Source organism: Ascaphus truei, chromosome 13 (genome assembly GCF_040206685.1).
Source record: "Ascaphus truei isolate aAscTru1 chromosome 13, aAscTru1.hap1, whole genome shotgun sequence".
Classification (NCBI taxonomy): domain Eukaryota; kingdom Metazoa; phylum Chordata; class Amphibia; order Anura; family Ascaphidae; genus Ascaphus; species Ascaphus truei.
The window spans coordinates 16,556,751-16,578,253 of NC_134495.1; the positions used below are offsets into that span (position 1 = coordinate 16,556,751).

At 40.8% G+C, this 21,503-nt stretch overlaps 1 protein-coding gene across 4 annotated transcripts in view; it reads right to left on the reverse strand.

Annotated features, from left to right (window-relative positions):
- TMEM132C (transmembrane protein 132C) overlaps positions 1 to 21,503 on the reverse strand; it is a 225,421-nt gene that overhangs the window by 25,877 nt on the left and 178,041 nt on the right. For 3 of the 4 annotated variants that reach the window (XM_075568706.1, XM_075568704.1, XM_075568702.1), the window contains 4 exons: positions 16,631 to 16,774; positions 2,127 to 2,332; positions 1,120 to 1,393; positions 340 to 531 (listed from right to left, as the gene is read on the reverse strand). In XM_075568706.1, coding sequence (XP_075424821.1) covers positions 340 to 531; positions 1,120 to 1,393; positions 2,127 to 2,332; positions 16,631 to 16,774 — 816 coding nt within the window. The remainder of the gene's footprint in view (positions 1 to 339; positions 532 to 1,119; positions 1,394 to 2,126; positions 2,333 to 16,630; positions 16,775 to 21,503) is intronic. The other variant, XM_075568705.1, reaches the window with a different exon arrangement.

A 21,503-nucleotide genomic window follows, 5' to 3' on the forward strand; every position in this document is an offset into this window, starting at 1 on the left:
ACTCGTCTTTTTGCACAAGTCCCTCTGTAGGAACTAAACAAGCTTCATCAGTGGTCACTGAGTGCTGGTAATACTACACTACATCTTTATTTTCCAACTTACAGTTTCACTTTATTTTTAAAGAGGGGCTATATTTGAGAATGACATTGTCATGTTATGTTTTTAGACCATACATATTGTATTAACCTTTTTATAAAGTCCAATGTGCTTTTTCTGTGAGGTCAAGTAGGTTTAGAACTTTGGGTGACCTTGTCACAGTATCACTACCTCAAGCCCTAGCCTACTAGTCCAATTAGTAACGAGAAATCAGAAACACTCGCATGGTCAACACCACCCTACCTGTTTGGGAGTATGGAGCAGTTCCTGTGCCATCGAGGTTGCAACAATTGCTTTGCTATTTGCTGTGCTAGACTGAAGAAAGAGTGACAGTCCAGAGACAAGCTGCACCCCCAGGTCTGTTATTGTCACTTTGTCATCCAGCACTGTCACTGTCTTTTCTGCCAGGATAGAATCCGAAAGCGGGGACATCACCTTAAGCAGACAAAGAGACGCATATAATAATCAGCAGGCATCCATTATTTATATCCGGTTTTCAACTGAGCTACCCAGTTATAATAAACAAAAACTGTATGTGTATACTGCTATTTTTTTTTTGCAACACTAAAGCTATAGCAGAGAACATTAACCCTTTCTGGTGCTGGAGGGGCCTGCAACCAAATGCACTTAAATATTAAGAATTCATAATCCCCATTTCTGTAAAAGAACCCTGCTGTGTAATTAACCAGAAAATAAACTCTGCAAATTCTCCCATAATAGGACATGAATTTGTACTGTACAAAATGTGCAAATGATACTATTTGCATCTGTATTGTATCTGTATTTGCACTAGTCCAAGCACCATGAAGAATATATCGGTTCTGTGCTTGAATGTAAGAGCAGAATCTTTTCAAACAAGGCTACTTAGCTCTTTGGACCGCATTTGTTTTTAAATATTTATGTTGTACTGGTAGTATAAAAAAGGCAGACCTGGTTTAAAAAAAAGAAAGAAAGAAGCATACCTTGTCAGCAACGAAAGAAGCAGACGTTGAGGTGTATAAATAAGTAAGCCAACTCACGTACTTGTATTGTCGTCATTCCAACTTCCCGTCCAACAAGGAGTCGTCCATCTTGCAGCTTTGCTATGTGAGGCTCCTCCAGTTTCATGAAGTCGGTCACCAAGTCTGTAATGTCAAACTGCCATTCAGAGCCCAGCAAGAACATCATCTGCCCCAGAGGACCTGTGTCCTCTGCGACAAACTGGGTTAAGACCCGGACCATTGCATGTTGGTATTGTAGGGAGCATCCTCTTCCTCTACGCTCATCCTCATCTTCATCATCGCTGTCTCTTGTAGGTCTACAACACATTGAGATGTACGAGTCTTACTATGGTCTTGCACTGGGTGTCAATGAAGAAGTAACATTTAATAACTGATCACCAACAACATAATAGCTTTGTTTGATGCAGGAAACACATTTACATGGGTCATATTAGAATGCTGTGTCATCAGGTAATTCAATTACATGTTTTGTTATAGAGTTATTATTAATTCTACCCCTTGGAATGTTAATGAGCCAGGAAGACAAAGGACTTTGAATCTACAGCTGCATTTAATCTGAACCCCTTCAGTGTACATCTGCATCACCCCAAAGGCGGACAGCCTTTGGCACAGCCGAGGGCAGCTAAAGGGTGTGAGCCATTTGCTGCCGTTCGCTGATGTTAAAGCTGCTCCATTGCAATCTGAAATTCATCAGCCCTTTTATCCCCTGTACCCAATTTTCCAACTCTAACTGTCCAGGAATTGACAATATAACTCTGTTAATTTCATGTAACCATGTATTGTTATAACTTGTGCCCAGGACATACTTGAAAATGAGAGGTAGCTCTCAATGTATTACTTCCTGGTAAAACATTTTTTATAAATAAATAAATATTATAGGTGTTCGTAATCCTATCACTGTAAAAAGATGCTGCAATGTATTGCGTTGCTATCTGCTGCATACACCTCCAGTGATAAAACACCATCATTTGCAAATAACTCTGCAATGATAATTCAGATGCATATGGTTTTTAACAGGAACAGACATACCTTCTGTTGGAAATGATAGGCACCCTCCATCCTTTGATTTGACTGAGCTCAGTGTCAGATATATCTATCAGGAGAGGCAGCCGTGGAGCCCATATGGTAATATGCAAAGGGGCACTCAGATACTGGTACGTGAAGTTCACCATCACTCCTACCTTCCCCTTCATTTCCTTGCCATTGACAAAAACATAGTCACATCTCTCTGAAACCTGGAGAAATGCACATAGGGAGTTACCTTAATGAGCAATATTAGGTCTTATAAAATGAACACGTAAATATATATGCATTCAATAATACACGGCTGTAGTTTTTCTCTCCATTGTATGTCTGTTAAAAAAAAGCAGCCTTTGTAGGCCCATGTGGCTAAAAAACGTGGTTACTACACTGTATATAAAACTGGAAAAGGGCGTTAGTTGCATAAGATATACTTTATTATATCCCATTTATGTGGCGGACACATTTTTTAAACATGATTTTTAGTTTGGCAAGTATTATTTATTTAGAAATTAAAAACAGCTTTAAAGAACCTAACGCAAAGGCATTATTATTATTATTATTATTATTATTATTATTATTATTATTATCATCATCATCATCTCAATCTGAACCTCACCAGTCCTTTTATTCCCTGTACCCAAATTTCCAACTCTGTCTGTCCATGAAATGTCTGTGAAATGTCTGTGAATTGACTGTATAACTCTGTTCTTTTAATGTAACCATGTATTGTTATAAAACACAGACAGAGCTCAGTGCACATCCAGTGAAACTCATACACGGTACAGTGCCTAAATATATATGTATAAATATCTATTAAATAAAATGGTCTTTTAGTTTAACATTTTTGGCCAAAATTGTTCTAAGCCCCTGAGCCACTGCACGGCAGACCACAGTAGCACTCCTCTGTGACACTCATATGCTTATATATATGTTGTGGTTATTTTGGGGGTTCAATAGGAGCTTGTTAGGTGTCCAGTGTGTTTTACATGTATTGTTATAACTCTGTGCCCAGGACATACTTGAAAACGAGGAGGTAACTCAATGTATTACTTCCTGGTAAAACATTTTATAATAATAATAATAGCATGTTCTTGTATAGAGCTTGTATAGAGCTGCTAGTTTTACGTAGCGCTTTACAGAGACATTTTGCAGGCACAGGTCCCTGCCCCGTAGAGCTTACAATCTATGTTTTTGGTGCCTGAGGCACAGTGAGATATAGTGACTTGCCCAAGGTCACCAGGCTCCCCTGCTTCAAACTCAGTGCCAGTCAGTGTCTTTACTCACTGAGCCACTCCTCAAATACAATTTCGCAGTTCACTGGAAACTCACAGCAATTACTGTATGCAAACTGAGGATTTGCCTAGGTTGATAAACAGCTACCTACATACTTATTATGGGTATAAGAAAAACATGTAGATAATGTGACATCTTCTAAAAGAGTGCTGCTATAAGAAGTGCCCCATCTCCATGTTAATGAAGGCATCTCCAGCAGTAAGTGGACCTGGGAAAATGCTCCAGTGTCAGCAGTTGTTTTCTACGGTGCATCCAGGAGCCGACACATTATTAATGGCTCTGCGGGTGTGTTATGCAAACGGTGACACTCACAGCTCATCTCTCCTGAATTTATAATAAGAAAAGCAAAAAAAAAAAAGCAGCATTAGCTAGAAGTGGACAGCCAATCAACACACGTTTCTGACAAGAGCTTCACCTCCAGAACAAAACAGTGCGGGGAGATGTGAAAGTGGACGCTTTTGTTGAGTTATTTTTGTATATATAGACGCTGAAAAGATATATTCATTATAAATTATTTTTTTTATTGTGGACATTCTCATGATCCAGTGAGTATATCTTAATTCAAACCAGCATGTCGTTTGTCATACTGCATTGCATATGCAAAACAGATTTATCTTTAAGACATACTCTACGGTTGGGGGAGTAATGTTAGCAATATGCCGTGTGAAAGCAATGCTGCACTGTATGATGATATGGAGTGTGTGATGCATTAGGATATATTACAGTGCAGTGAGACTAGGTCCAGTAAAACAAAGCTTCTATCCGGATTGGGGGCAGCTGCTTAGAAGGAATCCCCAAGAAGCAAGTCATCCGTGTCCAGTGTGGTAACATGTACCCCAAACATGTAATATTATCACATTTGATTAATTCAATACAAGTCATTATTAACCCTATGAGTCATGTGCTGTGTTTCTTTTTCATTTATGTGTCCGATATTACCTCTCTGAACATAGTGACCTGACCGGCTTTGGGGGCCGTGGGATTTCCCTGAGCAGGGAGAGAGCAGGGCTGTTGCTAGGGGCTGGGCAGCTTCCTCCATCCTAATTGGCCGCATTACCCAGCAGAAGCCAAATCAGGAGGCAGTGTCAGGAGCCTGGGAGTGGGGTCAAAGAGAGGAGGAAACAGCATGGAGCGGTGAGAAGGGTGTGTGTGTGTCTCAAGCGCATCACACCTTTTACCATTGTCTCCAGTATTTTTGGCAAAGCCACCTGGCAAACTTATTTAGGTCCCACTTAATCAAACTCAAACGCCACTAATTCCGTTCCTGAGTTACATACCTATGAAGTTACCGGGTTTAAATTTCCCTCGCGGGAAACAAAATGGCTACCAAATCTCAGGCCAAAAGGAAGCTGCAACATAATTTGTGACTTCCAATTAGATGGCCATTTAAATCCCTTTAATACCTGTAACTTCACCAGCAAGTATAATATTCAGGAATACCTAATGGAAAACAAAATTATTAGTAATAGTCAGCATGGATTTATGAAGGATAGATCATGCCAAACTAACCTTATTTGTTTCTTTGAGGAGTTAAGTAGGAATTTAGACCAGGGTAATGCAGTTGATGTGGTCTACGTAGATTTTGCAAAGGTTTTTGATACGGTTCCACACAAGAGGTTGGTTTACAAAATAAAGCAAATTGGACGGTAAAAAATATATGCACCTGGATTAAAAACTGGTTAAAGGACAGACAACAGAGGGTTGTCATAAATGTAACTTTTTCAGGTTGGGCTAAAGTCGTGAGTGGAGTACCTCAGGGGTCGGTACTGGGACCCCTGCTTTTTAACTTGTTTATTAATGACCTTGAGATTGGCATCGAGAGCAAAGTCTCCATCTTTGCTGATGACACTAAATTGTGTAAGGTAGTAGAATCAGAGCAGGATGTAATTTCTCTTCAGAAGGACTTGGAGAGACTGGAAACTTGGGCAGGTAAATGGCAGATGAGGTTTAATACAGATAAATGTAAGGTTATGCATTTGGGTATGCAAGAATAAACAGGTGACTTACAAATTAAATGGGGATACATTAGGGAAATCCTTGATGGAGAAGGATTTAGGAGTGCTTGTAGACAGCAGGCTTAGCAATAGAGCCCAAAGTCATGGAGTAGCTGCAATGGCAAACAAGATCTTATCTTACATTAAACGGGCAATGGATTGAAGGGAAGTAAACATAATTATGCCCCTTTATAAAGCATTAGTAAGACCACACCTTGAATATGGAGTACAATTTTGGGCACCACTCCTTAGAAAAGACATTATGGAACTAGAGAGAGTGCAGAGAAGAGCCACTAAATTAATAAACGGGATGGACAATCTAATTTATGAGGAGAGACTAGCTAAATTAGATTTATTTACATTATAAAAGAGGCTTCTAAGAGGGAATATGATAACTCTATACAAATATATTTGGTGACAGTACAAGGAGCTTTCAAAATAAGTATTTATCCCAAGGACAGTACAAAGGACTCATGGTCATCCTTTAAGGTTGGAGTAAATTAGATTTCACCAGTAACAAAGCAAAGGGTTCTTTACAGTAAGGGCAGTTACAATGTGGAATTCATTACCCATGGAGACTGTGATGGCAGATACAATAGATTTGTTCAAAAAAAGGTTGGACATCTTTTTGGAAAGATATGCAGGGATATACCAAATAAGTTAACATGGGAAGAATGTTGATCCAGGGAATAATCTGATTGCCACTTCTTGGAGTCAGGAAGGAATTTATTTTTCCCCTTATGAGATATCATTGGATGATATGTCACTGGGGTTTTGTGTTTGCCTTCCTCTGGATCAATATACTGTAACTATGGATATAGGATAAATGATCTTGTCTAAATTTATCATAGGTTGAAATTGATGGACGCATGGCTTTTTTCAACCTCATCTACTACAGTATGTAACTATGCAACTATGTAATAGTTTAGGGCAGACAAAATAGAAAAAAAATTAGTTGTAAAGCTTTTTTTTAATTTTTATTTTATTTGAAACCCTAACTGCAAAATATTAACATGTACTGTACCAACTAGACTGGAATTGTGAAGGGCTCTGAATCCCATTGGGGGGGAAAGAAGTAGGTGCCGACTAGTAGCTCAGCGGGTGGGGGAGTTGGTTGTTGATAAGCAGTTGAGAGGGGGGTGGGAGGGTCCGGGTTCCGTTGAGCAAAGTTGGGTGGGAGTGGACTGCCCAGGCAGCCAATAGAGCGGATGTTGGGTCAGATGTTTGTCAGGGCCTAAATTCCAGGTTGAGACTGCCGGGCACTCCTCTGCTACTGGGCTCGGGACAGCTTCCTAGCGCTCCCACCTTCTGTCAGCACCCTTGGGTGCTTGTACCCCCAAAAAAGAAAAAACAAAGAGATTTCAAAGTCGCAGTGATCAGGGCTCCGTTAAAAAGAAGTCTTAAGAAAACCCCAGCATGTTTTTGATGCAGTGGCTGTAAGATATATGTATTACGCTCCAATATGGAAGTTTTGCTGTTTAACTGATGCTAACAGAGTCCTGTTGGACGAGTGCCATAGCATGAAGATGACTCTGCTTGTGGCCCATTCCTTGAGCGTGGTCATATGAAGTAAGAAGACGAGTGAAGGAATAAAGGATTATTCGGTCCAAATATCCCTCATGCATTTTTCAGAAGCAGTGAGCAAGATTAGTATTTTATGCAAGGATGGACACAAATTGCAATAGATTAGCTGCAGCTTCTACCCTGCTTGTTCTCCAATCGATTGTCCATTAATGTATTTCTCTGTTTTTTTATGAAGCCTTAAATCTGTTTTATAAAGGCTTCTGGGAGGAGGGACGGTACCATAAAACAGACAAATTGGCATATTTCAAAACCCATGTACTTTTCTTGGCTGTGTTTCCCATTAAAACATTAATGAACAAAAGATATACAAAATATTCACAGAACAGAGAAAGTATTCCAAAGTCATCAGTTAGAAAATAAAAGGCTATGACAATTGTTTTGGGGTACTATTTTACGAACCCAAATTTTAACAAGAATAAACAAGCCTATTTGATAACACGATCACACCAACAATTTCCACAGGACCATGCAGTGTGGTCATCCTATTTCTGCTACCTGCAAAATTACATGACAGATTTCTAGGCCACCAGAGAATTGTTCCATCACACCGACTGAATAAAACTGCTATGTCAAAAAGGCTAATCCAAGACATGTTTAGACTGTATCATTGTTATAGCATGGTTACAGTGTTATAGCATGGTTACATTGTTATAGCATGGTTACATTGTTCTACTGTAGCATGGTTACATTGTTCTAGCATGGTTACATTGTTATAGCATGGTTACATTGCTATATCATGGTTACAGTGTTATAGCATGGTTACATTGTTATAGCATGGTTACATTGTTCTACTGTAGCATGGTTACATTGTTCTAGCATGGTTACATTGTTATAGCATGGTTACATTGCTATATCATGGTTACAGTGTCATATAATGGTTACATTGTTATGTCACCATTTGTTAGGATGTAGCTACTTGTGGATCCAGCTCTAGAAATTGAAGTTATGGCTTTTAGTTAAGGTATTTCTTGTTCATTTAAATGTGTGTATCTGATATTCATCTTGGAACCAGTTTTTGCAGTGGAAAAGAAAAACATTCATCTTAAAATACCACAATATACCAGGTAGTTATTGAGGAATAGCCAATGTATTTGAAAGAATTCGCCCTCACTATCATTATTAGCATCATTCCACGGGGAAGGATTACCAAGACCGTTCTATTCGGCCCATTTTAGTGCTTTGGTAGAAGATATCCCAAATGTTTATGCTCGTGATTTCTTACACATCCTCACCGCTAGTAAAGACTAAGTACAACCGAAATATAGTCCTCCCGATGTAGTTATTATCCACTTATCTGATGCTGCTTTTGAGAAATTCTTGAATTCGCTTTCATTTACGGTGTACCTTTGTCAAATACGTCTTGGTAAGTCGCCCAAGTGGTCAATCACAACCCATCTACATACAACATATATTTGTACTGATATTGGTGAGCATTCCTCTTGCCTAGAAATCAAAGCAGCCATCTAAGGGTTAACATTGTTAATGTCACAGATGTGGATGTTTATGATCACAGCAAGTTTAAGTGGCACCACTGAGTTAATTGGTGCTGTGCTCATTTTAATTTGTACAATCTGTCTTCTTTAGCCTTTAAGTCATTGTGGGTCTTCAGAGCCGGGAGCCCTGCAGCTCAGCCCGTATGAAATGTTACTTATGTTTGCAGCAGAAGGTTTCACCAAGTCAATTAACTTTTGCTCTGGGTTCTGGAAGGCGGATTGCTACTGAAGGGACCAGGGTACCAGGGCCACATTTTAGGTGCTTACGTTCTTGTTCAGTGTCTGCCAACCTATGCAGAAATCATCAACAGCTGTATAATTGGAACAATTAAACCTGGGAGTACAAAAGAAGGTAGAGGCCAAAAACTAATGATAATGATGTGAAGGCTTAGGGGTTTATGTATCAACGTAATGAAAGTGTGTTTAGATGCACTGCTTGTTTCTATTTTTTAGCAGAGCTGCAGCGTATGCAAGAACAGTTTCTTACATCTGATGCAGAATGTTAGACTTGCACCACTTCAGATGTGGGGGATTTTGTTGGTAAAGAAAAAAAGAATAGCGCACAGAATGTGTGACATCATTACAATCTGTGCACCATGTAACTCATCCCCCAACTCCTCCTACTGACTCTCCCCAAGGTGCAAGATGGGGCAGAGACGCAGAATGTGATACATCCGATTATAATCTGTGCCCCCCAAATTGCAAGTTGGCGCAGAGCAAAATGCTTCAATCTCATACATTTTAATTTAACAATCCACATATTAACTGCACTTAATGTAATGAACCTTTTGTTTCCTTGTATTGAGCCCGAATATATTTGTATAAAGTTAACATATTCCCTGTTAGACATGTTTTCTAAAGTAAACAAATCTAATTTAGCTAGCCTTGCGACTCAGATTTTCCATCCCCTTTATTAATTTGGTGGCTCTTCTCTGCACTCTCTCTAGTTCCATGATGTCTTTTTTTTATGGAGTGGTGCCCAAAATTTTACTCCATATACAAGGTGTTGTCTTACTAATGCTATATAGAGGGGCATCATTATGTTTAGTTTCCTTCCATCCATTGCCAGTTTAATGCAAGATAAAATCTTGTTTGCTTTTGCAGCTACTGCATGACTTTGGGCACTCTTGCTAAGCCTGCTGTCTACAAGCACTCCTAAATCCTTCTCCATCAAGGATTCCCCCAATGTATCCCCATTTAATTTGTAAGTCACCTCTTTATTCTTGCTTCCCAAATGAATAACCTTACATGTATCTGTATTAAACCTCATCTGCCATTTACCTGCCCAAGTTTCTAGTCTAAGTCCTTCTGGAGAGAAATTTCACCCTGCTCTGATTCTACTGCCTTACACAATTTAGTGTCATTAACGAAGATGGAGACTTTGCTCTCAATTCCAACCTCAAGGTCATTAATAAACAAGTTAAAAAGCAGGGGTCCCAGTACCGACCCCTGAGGTACTCCAATCACGACTTTAGCCCAACCTGAAAAAGTTCCATTTATGACAACCCTCTGTTGTCTGTCCTTTAACCAGTTTTCAATCCAGGTGCATATATTATTACTGAGTCCAATTTTCTTTATTTTGTACACCAACCTCTTGTGTGAAACCGTATCAAAAGCCTTTGCAACATCTACGTACTGTAGACCGCATTATTCAACTGAGAAATTCTGACTAAAGGAGAATACAACAATACAAATATATTCCAAGGCTACAGTTAGAAAAAGGGGAAAGGAGAAGGTATCAACATATCACCAGAAAGTAAGATAAATATAAATAGCCTCAGCTCTGTGTGCTCAAAACCAGTGTGAATAACTTGTAGAAAAAAAAATCTTAAAGAGAATATAGGGGTATAAAATCACAAAATAAATAATATCACAAAAATACAAATACATATCTTAAGCCCACAAGAATACTGGGATCAAGTCCAATCCTAAGGGTGCAGCTCTCTTCCAACTGGAAACAACCCAAACATCCAAATAAATACTATAGAAAAAGAGAAGAGCGCACACCTCATAGTGTAGTATATTGATTAACGCAGGACTAACCACACACATGCAGACATCCATAGACAAACAGCATAGAAAACAGGAGTTTGAGGGAGTTCTGCAGCCGACGTGACAGCTCCTTCTGCCTTCCCAGGTGCATCAGTCAGTGCAGAAAGCAGGATCCTTCCGTCCTTACGCACCACGTACACTACGCTCTGCCGTCCTGACATCACTTCCACTGAATGGATCAGGGAGAAAATCTCTGCTTCTCGCTCCAACGCCGCACAAACTGCTCCATTTCGTGGACTAGGAACGGAGCAGTTTGTGCAGTGTGGGAGCGAGAAGCAGAGACTTTCTCCCTGATACGGCCAGTGGAGGTGACGTCAGGACGGCAGAGCATAGTGTACATAGTGCGGAAGGATCCTGCAGTCTGTACTGACGGGTGCTCCTGGGAAGGCCGAAGGACCCATCACGCCAGCTGCAGAACTCCCCCAAACTCCAGTTTTCTATGCTGTTTGTCTATGGACGTGTGCAAGTGTATTTTTATTCTTGCGTTTTCCAGTAAATCAATACACTACACTATGAAGTGTGCGCGCTTCTTGGCTCTTTTCTTTTCCACACTGTATTACCCTGGTCTAAATTCCTACTTACTGCCTCAAATAAACTAATAAGGTTAGTTTGGCATGATCTATCCTTCATAAATCCATGCTGACTATTACTAATAATATTATTTTCCATTAGGTATTCCTGAATGTCAACCTGTACGAAACCTTCAAGTAGTTTCCCCACTATTAAAGTCAGGCATACCGGTCTGTAATTCCCTAGTTGTGATCTAGCTCCCTTTTTAAATATAGGCACCACGTCTGCTTTACGCCAATCTTGTGGTACTAAGCCTGCGGAAATGTAGTCCTTGAATATTAAACATAAGGGTTTGGCCACTACTGAACTTAGCTAGTAAAGAACCCTTGAGTGCATACCATCAGGTGGAGAGTATCCGTGAAGGGAGGTGCAAACAGTGCACAGCTTGTTGAATCAAAGAATTAAAAAAAAGACGGTGACTGGAGCAAAAAAGTTGATCAAAAGATTTCTTTTTATTGGGTCACATCACCAAACACTCACAAAGCCTTGTGAGAGGAACCTCTGACACGTTTCGGGCTGGCCTGACCTTTGTCAAAAAGTATGGTTCCTCTCTGAAAGTGCCGGTATAAGTAGGGGGATCCGCTGCCGAAAGCCCCGACCACAAACAGCGTCCTTAACGTACCCTCCAATGAGGAGTGAATACGGAAGCTCCGAGCGATGCCTCGGCGGAGGATCCTCCCCTCAAACGATGCACTGCAGAAATTATTAAAAAACAAACAAATGTGCTGGCAAAGACTTGTCCCAAACCGTGAATCAACAAGCCACGTGGCATGAGGAATAATGTTAAGACAATAAATCAATGTATACTCACAAATAAAATGAAATTGTCACAAATAACATGTATCTAGGAATTAACCAATTGGAGATGCAGGGTGAAAATGTCCCAGTTTTGCTTCAAAATTGCATTAAAACATAGGTCCCTTAGATTTTACAGGAACGGTGGATGGTTTTTGTAACTTTTTTTTACCCACCATAACTTTTTGAATGTCTGGTTAAATCCATGTGCCCGCTTCACATTGCATCGCCAGCCACCAACCTCACCCTGGTGTGGCCCAAAAGGTCGAAACCGTTGTCAGTGTGTAGGGTTACTGGCTATGCATGTTTTAAACTCACACCGCGCTGATAAGATGTGTAATACAACAGGCAAACACTTATAGGGGTCCATGTTCAAGATGAAAAGTAAAGAGTAACAGTGTGTGCTCATTTGCATGTCATTACCCAGAATCCCTGGCTGCAGTGGAAGCGCTGTTTGCTAAGTGATAATGGAGAAAGACAGGGGTGCAGACCTGTCTGGACATTCAAATGCATCACAAGTGGTATTATTATTTACTGTACACAAGAACAGTCAATACTGACCAACATTTTAGAGCCCAAATCCATGATTGCCACTGAATGTAATTGTGCAAATCTGCCTGTTTTTATTAAATGGATCATTGGCTAGTTCTGTTTATATTATTCTTACTGTCTCCATTTTGGAGAAAGATAATATTTTTCAAAGAAAAGAGAATATAATTTCATTAAACTCTGTGCAAAGCTGAATTAAATATTTTTTTTATACTGGGAACATAAAATATGACCACTTTGGCGTTAGCTCATTGTGTTCTCTTCAATGGGCTGCAAGCAACAGTCGTGATATTTTAGGAATTGTTCAAGAAAAGTTACTATATCCTGCAAGTTAGGTATCAATTCATAGTTTAAACATGTTACACTTTGGTGGAATTATAAATTGGGATATGTACTGCAGCTAACAAGATATTACCAAATATTTAGTGACAGCCTAGCAGTTTCCCTCTGTCACCAATCAAAGATGTGATGTTGGAAATATGTCAAGTTCTCTTCAACTTCCAAAGCTCTATCCATCATTGTCATTGAGTTTAACATGGTTCATTTGTTACATCTAGTTACCTTACTGGTTAAGTTGAAAACACATTCATATTTTGTCCATCACGCTCAGGATTCTTTTTCATTTGGCTGTTAACATAAAGTGGAAGTTGTTTTTTTTTGTATAAATAATGTATAATATGGGTTTATAGTTTACATGTTGGTTCTGGAGGAAACTGGACTCTGCAAGTCACAGTGATTTTATTCAGCAGTATAATTGCACAGCAGTTTAAAAATGTCTACTGTCTCCATAACACACACACACACACACACACACACACACACACACACACACACACACACACGCACACACACACACACACACACACACACACACACACACACACACACACGCTTTGGTGCTGTCAAATCTTTTCCAACCAGCCGAGACACTACACACCTCTTTTACCTTCATCTACAGTATATACAATGTAACTGTTCATTCAATCAAATGTATTACAAATACAATTGCAATGCTACATTAATATAACGAGTCACTTTACCAGATTCACATCATTGTGTTATTGTCAGCAGCTCTCAAAAACTATATACTGTAGCACATGAAAATCAATAGTAGAGTTTATAGGAGTGGAAAGTTTAGATTTGATGATACAGGATATTCCACAAAACAATATTGATGCTGTTTCAGGAGAAGCAGAACACATGGTCATTAATAGTCAATCTCCTTGCACGGCAATCCTTCCCACTGACACACAGGATATTAGAAACCAAGGCACATGTCCATTTTTATTTTAGACTAGCTGATAAACCCGGCTTTGCCCGGCATTGAATTTTCCCGCTCCCCCTCTGTCTCCGCTCCCCCTCTCTCTCTCGTCCCCCATTGCCATCTCTCTCTCTCCATTGCCATCTCTCTCTCCATTGGCATCTGTCTCTCTCCATTGTCATCTGTCTCTCTCCATTGTCATCTGTCTCTCCCCATTGCCCTCTGTCTCTCTCCATTGCCCTCTGTCTCTCTCCATTGCCCTCTCTCCCACCCTTCCCCTTTCTCCCCCCGTTAACAGCAATAGGGGGCCCCTTGCACATGAATGTGGCCCCCGTGTTAACAGCTGGGTCCCTCCCCCCATTCACAGCTCCGGCCCTCCCCCCCCCTCACATGTCCAATCCCCCCCCCTTCAGAGCTCAGTGAGTGGGTGGGTGGGTGAGTGACTGGGTGGGTGAGTGACTGGGTGGGTGGGTGAGTGACTGGGTTGGTGGGTGACTGGGTGACTGGGTGGGTGAGTGACTGGGTGGGTGAGTGACTGGGTGGGTGAGTGACTGGGTGGGTGAGTGACTGAGTGGGTGGGTGAGTGGGTGTGTTATCTCTCCCCCCTGCATCTCTTCTTCCACCCCCTGCATGCCTCCCACCCCCCTGCATGTCTCCCCCCCACTGTTTTTACTCCTACCCCCTTCCCTGGTTTATATGTTTGTGTCCCTAAGTCCATGTTATATGCTTCCTGCTATTAAAATGAATCCCTCTATTATAACTTGCTAGCTCCACAATATACAACACAATATAATGAATATTACGGGAGGCCATTTTGTAATCGCAATTAACAGTGCGTAGGGCCACACGCCATTTTTTTTTATGGTGATTTTGTTTTTTGAAGGCAGCAAGTTAAGGGCAAGTTAAGGGAGAGTGCAGGGCTACAGGGAGTGTCGGGAGCCCGTTGGGAGCGAGGGGGGAGGAGCCTGAAGTTGGCGACTGGGGCAGGAGGGCCCCGCTTCCCCTCCGTCCGGGAGCCAGTGCAGGGCGTGCACGTGAGGGTGAGTGTGATGGGGGGGGGGGGGGAGCCGGCAGGGAGATGAGCTGGGTGAAGAGGACAGAGAGAGAGTGTGTGTGTGTGTGTGTGTGTGTGTGTGCGTCAGTCAGTCGAGGCCGAGGGGGAAGAGAGTGGCAGTTGGGTGACGTCATAGAGCCACCAATCTGATTGGCCACAGGATCAGATTCAACGCATCTAGCACCAACCATACAAATTTCGAATTTATATATTAAGATTTAGCTTTGTACAGCTCTTTATTAGTACGATGTACATGGGCAAAAACTTTGAGGCTGCATTTTCAACAGGTGCCACCCTTAATATGTTGCTGACCATTGTAACCCTTTCACAGCCAGACAACTCTGACAGCACATGTGTTAAGGCAAGGGTACTCAACTCCAGTCCTCAAGACCCACCCAGCCCCCCCAGAAGGTCAGCTTTTAAGGATATTCCTGCTTTAGCACAGGTGGCTTCATCAGTGGCTCAGTCGAAGACTGCACCTCCTGTGCTGAAGCAGGGATATCCTGAAAACCTGATCTGTTGGGAGGGTCTTGAGGACTGGAATTGAGAAACCCCCAAGTTAAGCCATGGAGGGGATTCCAAACTTGTTAGAGACCCTCATGTAATTATACACTTTGTCTATCCTGATTGCTGACCCCAAACACACAAGACAATTGAGTAATAGGAGAATAAAGTACAAATCTTCTAATGTGAGAATTGTGTAGTTATTGCAGCTAAAACATTCAATTATGTGGCCTAAAGGCATTGAAACAGGCGTCTCACTAATTTGCCATACTGTATGTGGCAGTGTTAAAAAAAAAAAAAAATCGTGGCAAGAAATGACCTAAACTTTACAAGATCCTTTCCTTGTGCATTTAGTTTCGGAGGACGGATTTACGTCACAAATTTAAAGGAGATAGTGGGTTAGAGCTGAAGCCAACGGGAGAGCGCCACACCTTACTTGCATAATTAGTTTAAGCCAAAGAACCAAAGTTGAGGATGTGTGAATTAACAATTTTCCTGTGCATTCCACAGATTACATAGGGTCTTATCACCACAGAGGTCAGTGGACCTAAACATTAGAGGAGAAATTGAACATCAATCACTTGGATGAATGTCACGCAATGAGACACAGTAGTTTTGCCTTCTTGGTTTAACTCACTCATCTCATTACTGTGCAGGCACTTTCCCCAACACTTACCCTTGTTTACTAACCTTCCTGGCGTCATTTGATTACCTACAAGTGGATTTATATATCAAACACCTGTTTTTTTTAATCATACAATGGGAACACTGCAGATGCATCAAAAGCTTTGAGTTTATTACAAATGACCTTGCTGCCCTGAGCAGGGAAGGGGCTGGGTAACACTGGCCTATTTATCATGGAAACGCCCTGATACGGCAATGAGAAGATGCTTTCTCCCTGATACTGTAGAAGAAATTCTCCCACTGCAGCACATCAGTGGGGTTCTCTCTCCATTTCCCCCAAATCTTCCTGATATGTTCTTTTACAGGAGATAAAAGCCCTGCTCTAAATTTGGCAGTATTTGTGTTTTTAAGCTTATAGTGTTAAAATATGAAAAACTACAAAACCATTAAAAAAAAGTGTAAAAAAGGACTTTGGGGGTAATTCTATATACACAGAAGGGGCAGTTCGGGCCATTTTCAGATGAAAATCCGAATTTAAATTAACAGGGATTTTCATCTGAAAACAGACCAAACGGCCGCTTCAGTGGATATAGAATAAGGCCCCTAGTTTATGACTGTACTAATAAAATGGTCTCCGTTTGATTAAAATGACATCTGATAAATGGGTCAGGATAACTACCAAAGGTCCTGACATGATGGACGCAATGGTTTGAACCCTGTTAGGTAGAATCACTTACTTTTACAACATCCTCATCGGAAGACTTGCACTCCACCAGTTCGGAAATATCCACCACATAACCGTTTTCCTCAACGGAAACTACTTTTACTGGTACTGCCACTGTCTTGCCAGTAAGAATGGCCGTGTTCAAAATCTCAGTGTCCTGCGTGGAAAACAAACCAATCATCAATGATAACAGGGTGAAGGTAGGTATGTATGCATGCATGTATGTCTTTATTTATATAGCACCATTAATGTACATAGCGCGTCACAGTAGTAATATACATGGCAATCATATAAATAACAAATAATATAAATAACACATAATGGGGAGAAGTGCTTCAGACATAAAAGTAACGTTTAGGAAAAGGAGTCCCTGCTCTGAAGAGCTTACAATCTAATTGGTAGGTAGGAAGAACATGCAGAGAATGTAGGAGGGCATTCTGGTAAGTGTGTCTGCAAGGGGCCAAGCTTTATGTATCAGGTGTATAGTATTAGCCACAGAGCTACTCATATGCTTCGTTAAGCAGGTGTGATAAGGTGGGTCTTGAAGGTGAATAGAGAGGGTTCTAGTCGGGTATTGAGGGGAAGGGCATTCCAGAGGTGTGGGGCAGTCAGTGAGAGAGGTTTAAGGTGGGAGAGGGCTTTAGATACAAAGGGGTAGAGAGAAGACATCCTTGAGCAGAACGCAAGAGTTGGGATGGTGTATAGCGAGAAATTAGGGCTGAGATGTAAGGAGGAGCAGAAGAGAGTAAAGCTTTAAAAGTGAGGAGGAGAATGGAGTGTGCGATACGGGATTTGATGAGAAGTCAGGAGAGGGATTTCAGCGAGACGCTGAGACAGATTTAGGAAAGAGTAGAGTGATTCTGGCAGCAGCGTTTAGGATAGAGACAGTGGAGCCAGGTTTGGGATGAAATAAGGGTCAAGGAGTGGCTCAGCGAGTACAATAATGGACTCTGAAACATGGGATCCTGGTTCAAATCAACATTAACATTGAATAAACATAAGTAGCTGTTCTGCGGGAATTAACCCTTTAGTGTGACCCATGTGCTAACCACTATGTCATGGGCTGTCAGCTCATTTTCTAAGGGGATCGTGTTAGGAGCGCTGAACGCGATATGGCCGGAAGAGGACTCCTTATCTGTTCAAGTTATCAGTAACGCTGTGGACGCTCCGTGGCCCCTCGAGGACTCAAAGTGTGACGCACAACCCAAAAATACAGAAACATCATTTTTTCCAGGTTGTAAAGTAACATTGTTTAGTTAAAGGACATTACTCTATACTCCAAACTCTGCATTCTACATTACTCTACACTGCAAACTCTGCATTCTACATTACTCTACACTGCAAACTCTGCATTCTACATTACTCTATACTCCAAACTCTGCATTCTACATTACTCTATACTCCAAACTCTGCATTCTACATTACTCTATACTCCAAACTCTGCATTCTACATTACTCTATACTCCAAACTCTGCATTCTACATTACTCTATACTCCAAACTCTGCATTCTACATTACTCTACACTGCAAACTCTGCATTCTACATTACTCTACACTGCAAACTCTGCATTCTACATTACTCTACACTGCAAACTCTGCATTCTACATTACTCTACACTGCAAACCCTGCATTCTACATTACTCTACACTGCAAACTCTGCATTCTACATTACTCTACACTGCAAACTCTGCATTCTACATTACTCTACACTGCAAACTCTGCATTCTACATTACTCTACACTGCAAACTCCTACACTAACGACGAAAGAAAACATGTCCTACTATAAATGACTCTCAATTCTCGAGGAGGACCTACATAAAATACACTCTACTTTTGGTTATTTGAATAACTACTAAGAAGTTGCCAACACAGGGACAGAGAGCTCAACATCTGCTCTAAGAAATGGTGGGAAAAGCTTTCATTAAACCACAATGGAAAAAACACCTGCAACATTTGAACCATTTTGTTCTGTATTTGGCACAGATGTGCAAACCTTTTGCATGAGGTCACGAACCAAGCAAAATTAAACCCTATTTTAGTCAAGGCTCAGTCAGTGTTGGCAGACGATTGGGAAATCATTAAATAAATGTGCATTGCAATTTAGTTTAAACATGCCAATTTGCAAAATTCTCTGAATTTGCTAGATTCGACTATGAAAAGGGCACACACCCTTTGTAGCTATTTTTCTGAAAGCTTGCAAAATTGTATCATTATCAGCCCTTTTGAGACATGGTGAAATGTTTTGTAAAAAAATTAATTTGGGGGAAAAAAAAACACTTTCAATTTAGCAAATGCATTTTGGACAGTTTCACATCTCTCTAGTCTTTGGTATCTGCGCCACTTTTCAATGCTTGTGAATAATGGAATATAAAGGATGTATGTATTAACGTAGAGGAAAGTGTTTTTAGATGTATTGCTCTGTGTTTTGGAGCAGAGCTGTGGCGTATGGAAGCAGAGACACCACACTCAACCTCTCTGTGATCGAGGGAGGAGAGATGGGTGCAACAGGGGAATAATATAGAGTAAAGCAGAGTTCTAAGCCAGAGAAGCCCTCCAAAAAAGTGTAGGCTATAGCAGGGGTGCACAAACTTATTCATCTGCGCCCCCTTGCCTGCTCGAGCCACAACCTCCCCCCATACCTTTTCTCTGGCGTCTCGGGAGAGGGGTGGGGGAGGGGGGGATGGGTGGGGGAAGGGGGGGACGGGTGGGGGAGGGGGGGGGGACATGGGAGAGGGGGGAGAAGGGGGAGGGGGAGGGCAGGGGAGTTAGGGGTGGGGAGTGGGATAGAGGTTCCCTAAAAACTGCTTTGACACAGTACATTGGTGCAGGGTGAAAATGGTCCAGTTTGCTCCTAAATTGCTTGGAGTTATAGACCCCATAAAGTTTATAAAGGATTTTCTTAGTTTAAGACAATAAATACTTCTCTCAGTACCCTGTGCAACCTACGAGAGTAATTCATTATAAGGTCAAAATTTGGATAAATAATCCAGCCAATTTAGCAGCATAATACGAGCGAGGAATATTACACCCACACAAGTCGTTCAAATATTGTTTTCTGCCATGAAATGTCATGATGAGGCTCCAAATGAATTTTAACACACTCCAATTTACCGAAGGGAATATAATTGGTGTTTAGACTTATTTAAGTGAAGAACAGAAGCATTAAGGGCTATTTTCCTCTGCTCATTCTTTTTCTAATGGCTTAATGTACCAACTGCAGAATCACGTCAAAAGAAAAAGCCTCGGAGAAAAATCAATTGGAACACAATCTGGAACGGAAGGGAAAGTTTTGCAATGCATTGCAAGCCCGGTTAGCAAGGAAGGGGAGACATTGATTTGTAAGGTCAGTTGTAACCAACCATTTTCAGGAAAGTGAGGCATATATCTGTATTTTATCATTTTGTTAACATCTGAAGGTTTATGCAATTGGTATTATTCACTTAGGGATACACAATGCATAACTAGGTAACCGTTTATATGATTCATGTTCTGCCAGCAACTTTTACCATTTACATACGTGTGCAGATATTGCAGTAAGATTAGAATTTTTGTTTCAGCTGCATACAAAGAAAAACAAACAAGTTATGGTGAGTACAAAGTGACAAAAACCCTTCGCTGTACACTATAGTTACATAGTAGATGAGGTTGAAAAAAGACATACGTCCATCAAGTTCAACCTATGTTAAATTTAGACAACAGATACTTTATCCTATATCCGTACTTACTTATTGATCAAGAGGAAGGCAAAGAAAAAACCCCAGTGACATATCATCCAATGATATCCCATAAGTGGGAAAATAAATTCCTTCCTGACTCCAAGAATTGGCAATCGGATGAATCCCTGGATCAACATCCTTCCCATGTATACTTATTTGGTATATCCATGTATACCTTTCCTTTCTAAAAAGATGTTCAACATTTTTTTGAACATATCTATTGTATCTGCCATCACAGTCTCCGTGGGTAATGAACTGCACATTTTAACTGCCCTTACTGTAAAGAACCTGCTCCTTTGTTGCTGGTGAAATCTCCTTTCCTCCAACCTAAAGGGATGCCCCCGAGTCCTTTGTACTGCCCTTGGGATGAATAGTTCTTTTGCAAGCTCCTTGTACTGTGCCCGAATAAAGAACATTTCTGAGCACATTTTCATGTCACAGACAGGTCCCCAACCTGATAATCACAAGGCAAGGCAATGCTTCTGCTGCAGCTAGGGATTCTGGGTAATGACATGTGGCCATTTTTGTTTCTTATTCATTTCAAGCAGCAATACTACTTTCCCTCTTTTTCTTCTTCTTTGAATATGTAAAGTATGTGACAATATACCATATAATTGTACATCCTTACCTAAGCTGGCAATCATTTGGTGCTCCTGTTATAAATCTGTAAAAATCACTATTGTGTGCCTAACAGAATGGCTACCTTTCAATCCTTCAGTCAGTGTAACTCAAGCTACAATGTATCCTTATATTACTAAGGTAACATTATCTATTGTTAGTTTGCTTCTCCATCTGCTGGGAACATTGGCAACAAATTATCCCAAACAGGAAAGTGTTGTAAAGATCTTACACTGCTGGGACTTTTGCTAAAACCTGCTATAGAAATCAAAGGATTCTCGGTATATTAAAATTAATTAAAAATGGCATTAAGGATTGAATAAAAAAAAAGGTCACTATTATCTAATACTACAGAACTAGAAAAACAAACATATAAGATTTCACATGTTTTGCTGCTTTAATGTATTAGCTGCACTTTCCATTTTCTGATTGACGTGACGTGTATATTCACCAATACGTCCAAACCCCCCAAATAGCCAGCCTGCTTGAGAATATGCAAAAATTAGAATGTATGTAATGGTTCTCAGAGGGAACTCCTTATACCCGGCAT